The 15229-nt window shown below is 55.0% G+C and overlaps 4 protein-coding genes across 4 annotated transcripts; 1 reads left to right on the forward strand and 3 right to left on the reverse strand.

Annotated features, from left to right (window-relative positions):
* Positions 1-784: 784 nt before the first annotated feature.
* On the reverse strand, positions 785-3226 carry C8A04DRAFT_9487 (uncharacterized protein; the record flags this gene model as incomplete). Its single annotated transcript, XM_062785501.1, has 1 exon — positions 785-3226. The coding sequence occupies one exon, from the start codon at positions 3224-3226 to the stop codon at positions 785-787; it is 2442 nt and encodes an 813-aa protein (XP_062640094.1).
* Positions 3227-7503: 4277 nt separating this feature from the next.
* Positions 7504-8768, reverse strand: C8A04DRAFT_9448 (uncharacterized protein; the record flags this gene model as incomplete). The annotated part of the gene is made up of 4 exons (XM_062785486.1): positions 7504-7664; positions 7748-8308; positions 8405-8560; positions 8633-8768. 4 exons carry the CDS (start codon positions 8766-8768, stop codon positions 7504-7506), a joined length of 1014 nt encoding a protein of 337 aa, XP_062640095.1.
* A 1382-nt stretch (positions 8769-10150) lies between these two features.
* C8A04DRAFT_25293 (FAD dependent oxidoreductase) lies at positions 10151-11428 on the forward strand (the record flags this gene model as incomplete). Its single annotated transcript, XM_062779504.1, has 1 exon — positions 10151-11428. One exon carries the CDS (start codon positions 10151-10153, stop codon positions 11426-11428), a length of 1278 nt encoding a protein of 425 aa, XP_062640096.1.
* Positions 11429-11805: 377 nt separating this feature from the next.
* Positions 11806-14291, reverse strand: C8A04DRAFT_9465 (uncharacterized protein; the record flags this gene model as incomplete). The annotated part of the gene is made up of 5 exons (XM_062785492.1): positions 11806-11890; positions 11992-12090; positions 12263-13294; positions 13429-14112; positions 14197-14291. The coding sequence occupies 5 exons, from the start codon at positions 14289-14291 to the stop codon at positions 11806-11808; spliced, it is 1995 nt and encodes a 664-aa protein (XP_062640097.1).
* Between the last annotated feature and the right edge of the window lie 938 nt (positions 14292-15229).

Consider the following 15229-nt stretch of genomic DNA (forward strand, 5'->3'; position numbering starts at 1 on the left):
CAGGCGAAGGAAATGAGCCGAAATCGCAGTTTGGGTAATAGGGTCCGTGAAAGCAGTGATTCGTGTGTGACATATCGAGAGATTACAAGTTTATTTCGCTTTCCATAATGTAGTATATTACGTGTCTATTTTTGCAGGTCGGTGGGGATTCATTGCCTCTTGAGACGCTTTACGCTTTGCCGATGAGGCTCGACAACCCCTCGCAGAGTAAACACACCCCTGAAGAGGCTTGGAACGAACCACAAGCACACAACCTCGAACACATCACATCAAATGATCATATGACAGGTCTACTATTTCCTGATCTCTGAGGGTGAACAAATGGTACGCCCGGTAAATAGCAAAATACATAGCCTCCTTCCCAAAACACAACTAGGAAATCAAGATGTCTTCGTCGACCGTCATGCGCGGGGGTATAGCTTTCCTCATTCAATAACCCCAGCAACCAGCCAGACCCAACATCCGAACCGACGCTTTACCTCCCATCCATTCCATTTTCATCATCAACGCCTGCCAACCCACGTTTCCGCCGACCCATATCACATGGTAGTTTAGGGGGGAAGCGACAAAAGGGAGATGGGGAAAAATAGGAGATCCTTCCTGCCATCGTCTCTGGTGTACCGGGATAACAAATATAACCAAGCTCAAAAAAATAAGAAAATATAGACATAAAATAAAGAAACCCATCGTTTGGAAGGCCACGACAAAGTTGGTATGTTAATTGTTTGGTTCAAAATCCATCGGTTAATACGATGAATTTCCCAATACCAGTCGGGATGCTTCGTCAGATGAACCCCGGGGGCGGAACACTGTTGAATTTTGGAGGGAGCGGAGGCAGAGCCCTGTTTGGCGGCGGGGCCGGCGGCGGGCCCCCCGCGTCCGACTGGGACGTGGCTGGCTGGGACCAGCTCCGTCTCTGGAGGACTGGATGCGACGGAGGCTCAAGGCGCAAGTACTGGGATGATCTCGGGGCCGATTTCTCAGGCAGCGTAGCCGTCGCATGCTGGTTTTGGTGCTGCGGCTGTTGTTGTGTTTGCGGAGCATCGGACCGAATGTATGGCGAAGGAGAGAGTAGCGAGGATCTATCGACTTGGGGCGCCGAGTTAAAGCTGACTCTCCGCGGCCGGGACGAGAATGTCTGGGGGCCGAATGGTGACGGTTCAGCGTATGTGCCAAGCGAAGTATTCGAACGAGGGGGCTGATCTTGAAGCGGGAAGGTTGAAGCCCGAGGTGACGGGGTCGGGACGAAGTCTTTTGAGTACCTCCGGTCCATGGGTGGGACAACATCTGCCGTGTTCTCTTGCGTTGAAATTCCCGAGTCACGAAGCGACTCCTCGCGGATGCGTTTCGCCAGCTCGCTTTCCGCCCGATGGGGTGACGGGAGGGTGACGGCAGGGGTAAGCGGGGTACCTGACGGGGGCGTGCTGGTTCCTTCGGTGACGGTACCTCGGCTCAAGGACGAAAGAGCGGGGGACGGTTGATCTTCGACTAGGGACAACGGGCGGGGGTTAATGGACAAAGCCGTCGGAGGTGGCCGCCGGCTGCCCATGCGCGAGAGCAGGGGAGATGCCGACGATTGTGTTGGCATCGCGCCGGGAGTCGCCCTCGCAAAAGATAAGCGCTTGGTTGATCCGAGCGAAGCCGATGTGAAAGGTGCGGAAGACTCGGGTTGCCTCATGTTAGAATATGTTGATGCGGGCCGATGAGGAGTCTGCGCCGTGCTAGCGCCCATCCCAAGGACATGGTTGAGTGCTTGGACGGACTGCCTTCGGTCAATAATCGCCATCGCATTCGGACGCATTCTAGGCTGCGATGCGTCCTCGTACTCTGGGAACTCTGACATTGAATCAAGCTCCCCAAACGAGTCACGAATGGGTGAGCATGCCGGCGAGGAGCCAACGGATGTAACCATAGTTCGTTGGCTGGATGAAATGTAGGACAGCCGATTATAGCTATCCCTCAAAGAATCGAGTTGTCTCCCTTCATGAGAAATGAAACTGGAAGTGGAGGTGCCGTCAAAAGACTGCTCACGGGCTGGCGAGTACTGGGCCGGGCTAGAAATCGGCAGGCTTCCATCCCAGGTCTGGTCGGCCGTCATGACCTGGGAAAACCGGCTTGGTGTCTTCGGGACGGCCGTCCGCTGGGGCGTTTGGCTTTTGAGCTCGTTCTCGTCGGTCCCTATCTTCGGCCTGCCAGTTTCTGACAAAACCTTGCGCCCTCCTAATTTCTCGATTTCCCGCCGGAGCGCCGCAATCCAGCTCTCCATGTCTTCGGCGCTTTCAAACACCATCAAGAATGCCGGAGAGGGTCGCCGCTCTGCGCCGCGGAAAGGGAGCCGAGCGCGAAGGGAAGACTGTGGGCCAGGTGAGTGATCAGCATCCGCGACGGATGACACCTGAACCACCCAGTGGCGACCAGGTATGGCGTCGCTCGCAAAAGCGGCTGAGTCTTTCCCCAGCTCTAGTACTCGCTCCGGATGTCGGTCATAGGTGCCTTCGCTCGCATATTGCAACAGATGCCCCGATGTCGTAAGGATATACACCTTGGTGGTCCACTCGAACCTCGGCGCTGAACCAGATCCATTTCTTCGATGACCCCTCTTCGGTTTCTCACCAGCCAAGTCGTCGAGGCCGTCCAATGCCCTTGGGTTGAGTAGCCCAGCAAGCGAAGCGCTGCTCTTGTGGGTGTGCATGCGCAAAACAACTTCCGCCGGTACGGTGCATGCAGGAAGTTGAGCATGCTTGATCGTCTGCCGATATGCTTGGTATAATGGAGGTGAGTTCGGGGCCTCGCATTTTTCCGCGTTGTGTTGCGGGCGGACAACGCTTTCGGATTTCTTGTGCTTCAAGGCGGGCCCGCTGGGGAGAACACGGGACAAAGAGGGCAACGAGATTTCTGAACGATGCCCCTGTCCATTCTGAGAGCCATAGGGCCAGTTGATCTCGGCGAATGAAGCCCGGATGCCTCCCAGCCGTTGGGAAGCGTCTCGCGGGGTCGATGGCCTGCTGTTGTCGTCGCCGCCTTTGCCGCGGCCGAATATATTCCTCAGGCCAAGCCTCGATTCCCTCTTGCGCGTCTTATCCCCTGGTTCCGGTCGCAACGGTACCCTGAGCGCATCCACAGTGTCGGTGTGCAGATCAGGCTGGTGTATCCTCCTTGAGTGTGAGCCTTGGCTAGTGCTGGTATCGGACGACTCCGGGGAGGCCGGCTCTAAAAAATTGTGCATGATGGGCGAGATGGGGGGTTGGAAGAGAAGGAAACGGCAGATACGCCGCTTAAATGCACTGGCAAATGGTGTATGTTGTTTCCTGGGTGGGCGCAATGGACCACTGAGACCCTTTCTCCATTAGAAACGGCGTTGTTATGGCCCCGGTCAGAGAAACCACAAGAGGGTGATAGGTGCCGTAGTGGGTTCCCGATGTGTGCACTGTAAAATGCAAGGCTGAGTGCTGTCGCTGCGTATGTATCGCACGTCAAGTTGAAGAAAAATAAAAAGGAGAGAAGTCGTGTCAGGAACGGATGCTGACGCGTGAAAACAAGGCAAGCTCTGCGTCGAACGGCGTGGGCGCGTCTCGGTCCGGCTGATGCGGGACACGGATCTTTGGGTAGGATGGCGCAAAAGAACACACGACTTTGGCGGAGATTTTGCCAAAGCCACGACACTCGAATTTCCTCCTGCGGACCGTGCCACATACACCTCGAGGTGTCAGGCCGTGTGGGGATCAAGACGGAACGAATGAATGAATGACTGTGGTAATGAACGACCAAGGAAGGAGCGAAAAAAAGGACCAAGGAATCAATGAATGTCACGAGCGGGCAGAATCCAGCACCGTCAGGGTAGGAACGAGACAGCGCGGTTGGGGGCACGCAAATACTATATAAATTGAGGGAGCAGAGAATGGGACGCAAGCTCGTAACCCAGAAAGCTGGTTGGAGGGGATGAACCTGGGCGCAGACAGGGTGCAGGCGGGTGCGGCTGCGCCAGCGATGTTTCCGGCTTTGTCAGAAACGCCCACAAAACGTTTCGGTACTTCAAGGTTCCATCTCGGAGGGCTACCATCTGGGGTTCCCGCCCTGAGCGCGTGTAATTCTTGTCTCGGCCATCTGTTTGGTCCAGAAACATTGAAAATTCAGGTTGTTTTTACCCCATTCGCCCCCACATGTTATTCGCTCTCTTTTGGCTCTCCAGCACGCCCAGCTCATAACTTCACCTAAGGTATTTTCCATTGATTTCTCACCATAAGTTACCAATACTACTGTGTATGTTCACTCATACGGCACTCCCGTTCCCCAGCATGACCGAGCGAAATGAACAAAAGCAAATTCTCAACTCGGGGTTGCATCGAGGCGTGGACAAGGGGAGGACAACCCCGGCAGCCCATCTGCCCTTGTCGAATGGAATTCCACCTTGAATGGGGCGACCCATGCTTCGGCGTGCTCGCGTTCAGGGAACATGTTTCCGAGCCAAGCATGTCTGAGTTCGAGGTTGCATCGAGGGTCGACCTTCCGAGGCCCGGCAGCCTGGGCGAAGATCTGAATTTTTTTTTTTTTTTTCTTCAGGTGGCCCTTCGTGGTCAACGAGATGCAAAGGGAAAAATCGCAGCGAAGACGCCTCGTCTCGATCTCCAACCGCAAAGATATCGAGTACGAAGTACTTGAGGTGTCCCGGTCGCACAAAGCCGTCCTTTTCAGAACAAGTGGGCTTCAGCTCCTATGCCGAGGCTGCATCTGCCCGCTCTCATGTCTCACTAACACAACCTTATAAATCATTCGGCGCTCCAATCCTGGCGCCGACATAGGTAGTAGGTGTTTCCGGCTGAGGTCCCGCGAATGTCAACCCGTCAGCCTGGGGTATTCGCTGTGAGATTCTGTCAACAAATCCAAAAAAAAACTGACAACAAGCGAGCCCAAGAAGTTCGACTGGTGTTTCGTTCAGCGCTGGGAGTTTGGCGGGCCGAGCTAACGGCTCGGCACCGGACCTCCCCGCGATCGGATACCTCCATAAACGAACTCAGCTACCCACGAGGGACTTCCCATATTGGGCTTCCCTCGACCATGATACTGTGTACATATACTAGTGCACTACACGTGTACGGGTACAGGACACCCCAACCTGGAGGGATACTGCAATGTGGAGCAGCAGGTGTTAAAGCCGCTGATTCCGGGTCCGAAGGCTCAATATCATAACCCACCGAGCCTACTCATACGCGTAGTTACTTTTGAGGAGGTCAGATGTTGCGTTACCCCAGACGAATCTCTCGCCATCAAACATGTGTTGCGGACTTCCAGCTCTTCAGCTCGAGCAGCTCCCCGCCAAAACCCACCGAAAGCAGCTGGAGTCCTTGAATCTCCACCCGAGTGGGGTGGCGGCATGCTTCAGGGTCGCACGCCCGTTCTCCCCCTGTTCCGTAAAAAGGCTTGGGCTAACTGCTGCAGGGCGGGGGCCGCTTCACGGAGACGAGAAAGGAAAAGAAGGAGCAAAAGATAAAACGGGAGAGACACGTCGATCTTGATTCATCTCGCGGCAAGCCGCATTCCCTTGCAGCCGAAGAGAACCTTCTCTCTGTTGCCTGCCTATCGATCCTCGTCAGCGCTTCACGCATCAGCGCTCTCCCTCACCCCTTGTCCCCAGGATCGAGAGCCTGACGGTCGCTGAGTGGGCAACGACAAAAACACATGTCCCAGTCAGTGGCTGGGAGCTGGGCAAGCTGGGTCAGGAAGAAAGGCAAAAGGGGGTGGGAAACCAACACCAAATTGACGGCTTCCCAGATCAATAAAAAGATAGGAAATCCAGATCTTGCGCCTTAACCGGTAAGAGCCAAGTCGTGAAGAGGTCGCATCCATCCTGTGTTGTGATGAGATAGCCAGCCCATGCGTGCCATGCGATCGAGTGTGCATTTGTGCGTTCCATGGCATGGCAGCACGCCTCGTGGTTTGAGGTGGACCCGCTTTTCGTTCTTCGATTCGAACGTCCTTGAATCTTGACCTCGAAAATTCATTGGAACCCTTTGCCCCCCTTCAAGCTAGTCGTTGGGAACAAGTTCTCGTTCCTGCATTAGTGCCAGACAATGTGCATTCCTTTCCTGCCAAAACCCTGCGCTGACGCGATCAAGCTGATGACAGCTCCAAGCCTTTGTACCTTACATACCGCGTTGTAATGGAAGGAAACCTATCCCATGGTAGGCCTTTTCCATTGGTACTGGAGGTCACCCAAAGCCTTGCGCACCTACCTAAGCAATAACGGACCAACCGCTTGGCGAGTGACCTACACATAGTAATTGCTTACTAGTGTATGTAGGTACTGTAGTGTACTGGACCTACGGAGATGGCTCCAGCTTGAAAGTCCGGGAGGTCCGGTAATACCGTTGCCAGGTTATCAAGGGTTCCCAAGCCCCGTCGGCTCTTTCTTACCACTCCCGTTAGCTCGTCGACTTGCCCCCCATTCTAAACCGAGAACGTGCAAGCCCGGCAACGGTAGGGCTTGCCAAGTCAGCCGCGACTTCGCGGAGGAACGAGACATGCATGGGAGACATGTGAGCGTTGCCTTGGGTCCGATGCGAAGCGAAAAAGACTCTAAAAAAAGAAGAGGAAAATGCTTTCGCTGCAGTTTCTTCCATTCGTTCGTGAACCGATCGACACCAGCGATGGCCAAAACAAGCACGAGTGGCTTAGCAAGCACGTGGCTCTCGGTAGCCTGATTGACAAACATCACCATCTGTATGTGTGAGACCGACAAACAAGTCTGCTGTTCGTCCCGTCTACCCGCCCGCTTGACCCCCGGCCGAGCGACCTCCCAGTCTCTAGAGCAGCTCAACCAACCAACCCACTCTGTATGGATCTGTACCCGAGTGACAGCATTGGTTGTTTTCGTTGATTTTCTTGTGGCTGAGTCCAGTCCCTCACAATAATCACATCACAGAGGCTCACAGCGGCGGCCAACCAGCGACGACTACATCATTAATGAAAAAAACGGCAGGTACATGTATGGCTGACCACAAAAACAGAAAAGCAACTTTCTGGGGCATCGCCGTTTGTGTGTCAAGTAGTTCTCAGCCCGGGTACCAACAAGCATGCACGACATTCCGACTAGAATCGACCCGTCTCCTTGAAGAAAACAAAGACCTCGATAGTGGGCTGCTTGACCGTGCAACAAACCACATTCGGTACTCGTACTCATACATGATGATTGCTCAAAACTCCCTTCCCCGCCGCCCCCCCAAACGCCGATTCTCCCAAAGCTATGCTGCCTGATCCCTGAATGACTGTGGAAACAGTCGGGATGGTACCGATATCCCGTGTCTATAAGCAAAGAAAGGGAGAAAAGAAAGGACATTGGACCTAACATTGTGATGGAAAAAAGAATGACGAGAGGGAAGGGTGAAAGGAAAGGGATAAGAAAATGGAAAAGAAAGCAAAGAGTAGAGGAAACAAACCCCACGCCCAAGACTTCCGACGGGCCCAAAACAAGGGACGAGTTCTCGGGAAGTACTGCTGCAAGCTGGCCTACTCAATTTTGGCAGAAGGACCCCCAGTGGCAGCAGGAGAGGCTACTTTGGCCCCATCGTCGTCGGAAACCGACACTGAGTGGTTGAGACGCGAAGAATGCGGCGGTTCATGGCTCGCCGATGTATCGTTGCTGCCGTGTGTATCGAACAGCTTCCGCTCTATTCGCAAGGATTCCGGTTAGCGGGTGTCTCAAATGCTATGTCGAGGCACGCTGGGCCGTATCTAGGGGAGAATAACTTACCCAGCTCTCGAATACGATGCCTCAGCATCTGGTTCTCCCGCACCAGCATCTGGGCCTCGGCCTGGTAGAAGGCACAATCATCTCGGCCACCCAAAGCCCACTGCTCGCCGCTGTCGGCACTGATGGAGGTGGAACGCATCCGGGGCGAAGCGTTGCGGCTCGGGGTGCGCGACCGGTGGCGCAAATCGGCGCGGGCCATATCGAACGAAGTCCGTGGGAAGACGGGCGACCGCGGCAGCGAGCCGGAACCCGGATAAATGGGTTGCGGCGACGAGGTCACACCCGGCGCACCGGGCACAGGAATGGGCACGGGCGCCGCGGACGTGGGTACAGAACGGTCGGAGGCCTCATCACCGGTGACGGCCGATGGGTTCTGTTGTTGCTGGCGCTGGACTTGGGCCTGGAGATCGCGGATCTGAGCCAGGAGCCGGTTGACCTGGAACTCCTGCTCGTTCTCTAGCTCCTGATGAAGCTCCCCAAGGCTAGGGGCGCGGCTGTGATAAGGGATCCTGTTGGTAGCGGCTAGGCGTGGTGAGGCAGCGATAGGGACCGGGCTACTAGCTTGGAAGCTCGCGCTATGCTGGCCGTGGCTACTGTACTGGCTGTGGCTATTGTGGTGACTGTGGCCGTTATGTTGGCTGTGGCCGTTACCATGACCGTTCTGACCGTTCTGACTCCCTTGGCTGTCCGATACCATCTCGCCGGGTGCGGGCATCGAGGGGTCCGCCATTTGAAGGTTCATAAGCACTTGTGAACGACGGCGGTCGGTGTGGGGAGACTGGTTGCGGGGCGAAAGGGGACTGTTTGGCGAGCCTAGACGAGACAGATTAGATTAATACGGAAAACCGACCTCGACTGTTTTTTTTGAATTCGTATTAGACATACCCCCGGGAGACTCGCGTTGCAGGCCGGCATTCAAGGTGGCTGCTGCTTGGAGGGAAATGGATGGGTGTCGTGCGGGAGAGCCGGAGGGGGGGCCTTCCCCATTCAAAGCCCGGGAGAGCTCGCCATCCGGTGCCATGTTTAGAAGCGGAACTTTGCGGTGATAAACTAGGTGGCTTGTTTGGATTGCTTGTCGCAGGAGTAGCGGCGGGTGGCCGAGAAAGGGTGGGAACCGACGCCCGTCCTTAGTCTTAAGGTTGAAAAGATATTTGGCCGAGAAAGGGAAATGGAGGTTGAGGGAGAAATGTGGTGACGGGTAGCCGGCCTAGAGGTGGGTCGACCTGGACGGAAATGAAAATGGGAATCTTCGAAGCTGGAAGGCAGTTGCAGCCTAGCGGAACAAACGAGAACAAGAACAAGAACTGCCCGTGAGAAAATCACGGTTCATCAAAAATATCAATGGTACAAATGATGTGATGCTTGCTCCTCAAACGGCCAGCCCTTGATGTTTTGGGAGTGGTGAACCAGTAGCCTACCGGTGAGGCAAAGGGGGGTTGAGTTAATAGTCAACTGAGGACGAGGTCAAGCGGCAGTAGAAGAAATGGACACCAGGTGGCCTATTTAACGTCTCTGCAGCATGGATGCTTTGTCTGTCGCCTGAAGCTCGCAGTTCTTCGCAGGTTGATGCAGGTGCTTCAACCGCCCAACGGGTTCCCGCGTGACGCAACTGGAATAGAAAGCCGGGTCCCGACCAGTCGGGTGCTCGGCGTGCACACAAAAGTGGGGCATAGGCGTCACCTCTCACCTCACACCTTTCTTTCGCTGTGATCGCTCGGTTGGATCAGCCGATGACAATGACAAAGTATTGGGGCTCCTAGAACTTTGTGACTCTAAAGCTACTGATATCACTTAGAGCACCAAAAGGCAATACCATCTTCCGATTTGATATTCGCTGTGCTCAAGGGGGACCACTTTTCGCCAGGCCAAGCCCACTTACTCAACTTGGAATTGTCATGAGCCGCCGAGCCACAGAGCGTCATTCACTCCAACCATGCGCCGAGACCTGAGGAGCTTCCCAGCAACCGAGCTGTCGGGCTGGGGATGCGAATACCCCCGTCATGTTATTATTCTAACGAGCTTTTCTTCAAGGGTTATCGTTTTCCGGTCGAACACAGGTAACTTTCATCAAATGGGGGGGAAGGACGGACCCCACTTACCACAACCATCCTACCATGGACAAGGGGACCTGCTATGTAACGTACCTGGCCCATCATTGACCACTTGCGCATTCCGAACAAACCCCAACTCCCATCGTCGCTCAGTGAGGAGTGCCGCGAATCTTGTTTATAAGGGCGAACTTTAAGGAATAATTTTCGGTCTTTCACGGCCAACACCCCAACCGACTCCAGCCTTAGAAGAAAACGAGCTCTAGCCTCGGCTCGAGATATTGGAATTCGCAAAAGAGCGAGAGGACGGGAGAGAGCATTAGGTGTTGATGGGGATAGCTAGGCAGGGGATAACATGCGCTCTGTCCTAAACTTTCATCCCCGGAGGCCAAAACACCTCATCTCCTTCGCTTCTCAAACCGTTCGTGCGTTTTCCCACACCCACCCACTCCATGCCGATTTCACCCACGTGGTAATAGGTGGCGGCGTGGTTGGCCTTGCCATCGCTCAAAACCTCGCCCGGAGGTCGGCCACGGGATCCAGTCCCAACAGCAGCACCCTTCTCCTTGAGCGCCACGACGCCGTCGGCACAGAGACCTCCTCCCGCAACAGCGAAGTCATTCACGCCGGTATCTACTACGGCGCCAACTCCCTCAAAACCACACTCTGCCTGCAAGGCAAGGCCCTCCTATACAACTTTTGCGCCCAGCACGCCGTGCCTCACCGTCGCACCGGCAAATGGATAGTGGCCCAGACTCCCGGCCAGCGCGCCGCGCTGCAGCAAGTTCACGACTTTTGCGTTCGCGACATCCACGTCCCCGTGCGCTGGGTTAGCGCCGACGAGGCTTCCAAGCGGGAACCCGCGGTGCGCGCCGGTGCAGGCATCCTGGAGAGCCCAACCACTGGAATCGTGGATAGCCACGCGCTGATGCTAGCTCTACTCGGCCAGTTCGAGGACGCGGGCGGGACGCTGGCGCTGGGCAGCGCCGTCGAAGCCATCACCCCCCTGGGCCATGGGAGTAACAACACCACCGACGGCAGCGAGGGTTGGGAGCTGACGGTCCGTGACGCCGCCACGGGTGAAACCTCCACCATCACCGCCGAGACCATCATCAACTCGGCCGGCCTCGGCGCCGTCGCGGTCCACAACATGATCGTCCCGGCTTCGGAACACAAGCAAATGTACTACGCCAAGGGCAACTACTTCTCTTACTCAGCCTCCGCCCCAAAAGTCAACACCCTCATCTACCCGGCCCCGGAACCCGGCCACGGTGGCCTCGGGACCCATCTTACCCTCGATCTGGGCGGGCGCATCAAATTCGGCCCAGACGTCGAGTGGGTCGATTCGGCCGACGATCTCGTAGTAAACGTGTCACGACTAGCTCAGACAGCGGCAGAAGTGAAAAAGTACTTGCCCGGGCTGGACGAGACCCAGCTCCAGCCCGACTATGCTGGGATCCGGCCGAAACTGGGGAAACAGGGTGCTGTGGCGGTGGGGAAGGGGTTTGTAGACTTTGCGATCCGGAAGGAGGAGGGGTATCGGGGGTGGGTGAATTTGTTGAACATTGAGAGCCCTGGGCTTACGAGCAGTCTCGCGATCGCCGAGAAAGTGAGCAGGTTGTTATACTCCTAGAACTCGAGTACGAGATATGATCTTAAGAAGAAATTTATAAGATCAGAAAAGGAACTACAGGAAAAGCGACCCTAGTTTCGACCGACAAACAATTTACCCTCGGAGGGCTTTTTTTATTAGAACTTTCGTGTTCGTCATTATTTAAGACCAAGAGTTATGTTTCCCCTGCCGTCGCTGATCCGCTCAAAGAAAAAAAACCCGTAGCCACAATTTGGTGCTTCCAGCCACGAACACGAAGCTAACTAAATACAAAATGTACTCCAAGTCACGCTGTGCATAAAAGTACCTGATGCATCCTGAACCAACTCATACGCACCCCTGAACGCCAGATAATTCCCATCCGAAAACACCTTAAGTATGGTATGCCCGCGACCAACTCAGCTAAAAGTAACGTCCGGAAAAACCTTCCGGCCGAAGGTATCAACATGGAACTCGTATATACCGTTTTCAGCACCAACGAACCTGAAGCCAAACGAGGTGGCGGGGAGCAGAGGTTAGACAGGCTCCCGCTTTGCATATACATGCCGCATAGAGAAATGTGCAGGGGAAGGGCCTAAACTCACAACGTGTTGCCGTCTACACTCCATGCTAACCCCGCGGTATCATACGGCTCGGGCTGGGTGTGCGGCTGCACAAAGGTATACGCACTGACACCGCCACGCCTGGGTACCGCCGGGACCTCTGGGTCGCGATTCAAATATGACGTGCTGTGGCATCGCAAAAATGGTTAGCATCAGGATCTATAGGGCTTGACGTAACGAACACCGCGCCGGCCGGGGCTTTTGTTCGAGGAATGGCCCGTCCCCACTGGGAGAAGGGTTGGAGAGATCGTACAAAGCGGGGTCGTTGAACGAGTCGCCCGGGGTTGCTCGGGTGTTCGCCGAGGCAAAGTGTGGTGGTGGTGGCCGGTTGATCGAGGTCTCTACGAACTCGCCCCTACTACCGCCTGGCCCGATCGGGATAGCGTCGGACGCCCGGGCGTATCGTGGTATAGAAAGAGAGGAAGAAGCTGGTGCATACCGGCGTCTATCCGCTGCGCTGTCCTCTTGGGCACGCAGACGCTCGTGAGAGTCCCGGATGCGCTCGCGATGGTCTCGAATACCCTCGAGGATCTCGTCGACTGCTCGGGACACGCTTGCATTTCGTGTTTGGGTGGTGGTGTCGTTACCTGCGTCGGCCCCGCGGGTTGCTCGCGCAGGCCACGGCAGGCGGCCGATCATCGTTGGACCGTCGGAATTACCCCCATTTCGATTGTTAGTACTCGTATTGCTGGCAGCAAAGCTACCGTTCCTGATGCCTCGGCCGCTGCTCTCCGTGCCACTTCGGTTTAGCCCTGTGCTGTAATGTGCCTGCCGCCGGCGGAAGTTTTGAACAGCCTCTAGCACCGCCGTCTCGTCTGGAGTGAGCGGGATGTTGTAGTGTGATAACGCCGTCTGGGCTTCCACGGAAGAGTCCACCGCATTGGCAAAAGTCGATAACAAGGAGCTACTCCGTTCAACTCGTTGCTCCAACAGACGGGGATCAATAGTGCCCTTGTCGATTATCGGCAAGACCTCGAAATCTGCGTCATTATCAAGGTGTAGGATTTGTTGAGTTGCGAAATTTCCACGGATATCCGCAACGGCCACACGGCCACGGTCCTCCGTCCACGCGAGGAGATCCACAGAGCCAGGGGAAAACGCCATGTCCCTCACAGCGCCATACTGCGCACAGGGCCGTGTGGTGCCAAACGACGTGATCAGCGGATCCAACCCGTGGACTCCGTGGCCGGCGAGAGTGGCAACATCAAAGATGGACACGACCCCGTATTGGGTCCCAACTGCAAGATATTTACCCGTGCTCGAGAAACACGCCGCAAAACTCCCTCTGCAGTTGGTCAGCAACCGTCTCGCGTATGGCTAGGCCAAGAAAGGGAGAGAAGAGGTACAGACCTATTATCCGAATGATCGCTTGGGAATTGACTCTTGAGCTGGACCCTAGTAGTGAGGCTCCATTCGTACACCGCAGAATCTGCCGTGTAACGAGATGAAGCGCTTTGGAAACCTGCCCTTTTTCGTTCGTGTACGTACAGATAGGCGTCGTCGCTAATCCCAGCGAGGAGCCTGCCATCCGGAGAGATGACGCCGCGGTTCATGTAATCCGGGTAGGTGATTTTGTCCAACTGCTCCTGATCCCGCAACCTAACCACGATGATGGTTTTGTCGTTGTGTGCTAAAATCGCAACATCCTGGCCATACGCGCCATCCACCCTCTCAAAGAGCGTTGGTGGAGACCATAGGGTGATACAATTCACTCGGTCCTTCCCAAAGCTAGTAGTCGCTACCTCTAGGCTTTTTTCAAGACGCGTTTCTGGGGTCGAGGAGGCGGCAGAATCGGGAATTTCAAAAGAGAGCGGAAGACGGTCGTCGGCTTGGAGAGCTAACCCTGGGCCCGTCCCGTCGTTCCGAATTTGTTCGCCCACCCAAAACGCACAAAACATGCCCCGCTCGCCCCCGCAGCACACCCAGCCGTTTCGTGCTACTATGCATCTTGGATCGAAAGACAACCGTTTCACCGTCTCTGTTTCTCGAGTTTTCGTGTTTAGTTTCTGGATAGCGCAACTTCCGTTGTCGGGGGTGTTCGGGACGGGGAAGTAAACGGAGTTCTGATCATCAATACCGATGAGAGATCGCAGTTGCCAATGTCTAATGACGCGCGTCAGTAAAATCGAACAAGGCGAGACTTCGAAGCGACCTGCTCGGAGGTCTGGGAAGGAACCCTGAACGTACTGCCAGCGGACATGAGCGCCAAAGACTCGCCGAGGCTTTGCCAAAATCAGGTTCTCCGTCGACGCATAACTACATTCGCAAATGCCGTTAGCCATATTGCAGCACGATATGCTTGGGCTCGAAACTATGGCTCAAACTCTCGTACTTGTTTTCCTTGAAGGTCATGATGCCGCAAGTCTTGGCGAAATATCAACGTGATGCGACCATCCAAGACTCGCGCTCGGCGGCGCTCTAACTACAAGACGGGAAGTAGCTAAAATGTCGAGAGCACGCGTGGTGTTTAAAGTGTTGATTACGCTCGAGGTGCCGGGGAATGCCGGAATGTCAAGCGGGCCTGCGCTTCGTTTGCGGTTGTTGGTTGTTACTGGGGAAGTTCGGTCGTGAAGGCAACTGCGTCAAGACAACCTGGAAGGTCGTCACCGCACGGGCAAAGGTGGAGTCGAGAAGGCGGGACGGTACAATGCAACCGTGGAACATGCATGTAAAGTATGGATGCAATGATCAAAAGGCATCAATATATTTACCACGCGTTATAAAGCATGGGTTCACACAGCACTTGATAATTGAAGCTAACTAAAATAATGTTTTGTCTTGATTGAAGGTCCTGTGCCCCAAAAGAGGTGCTGTCACCAACGAGCCTCGGAGTGCGGCACGCCCGATAATTAAACGATTAAGGCCCTCAGCGTCAGCGCCTCTCTGTGCTGCAGCTGTTAAAGCCCCACGCCAGGGCGGGGCCGAGACAAGGCTAGTTTACACTAAGGTAGGTAGGTATCTGAACTTCTTTCGCACACACTGAGTGCAGAGCAACTGGTAGTTTCCGTCACGTGCATGCTGCTGGGGAGCGTTTTCTTCTCGAAAGCAGGTACTGTACCTTGAAGAAAGGACAAGATAGCCTAGGTACCTGGAGGGTTCGGCACTATCCATAGAGCTTACTCTACAATCAGGTATGACAGCACGTGTGTAGCACAACCTTAAAATATCACCGCAGTCGCGTGGTTCCGGCTTGTCGGGCTAGCGTCGGGATGTCAACCGG

The sequence above is a fragment of the Dichotomopilus funicola genome (assembly GCF_033296635.1).
Source record: "Dichotomopilus funicola strain CBS 141.50 unplaced genomic scaffold C8A04scaffold_6, whole genome shotgun sequence".
Lineage (NCBI taxonomy): Eukaryota > Fungi > Ascomycota > Sordariomycetes > Sordariales > Chaetomiaceae > Dichotomopilus > Dichotomopilus funicola.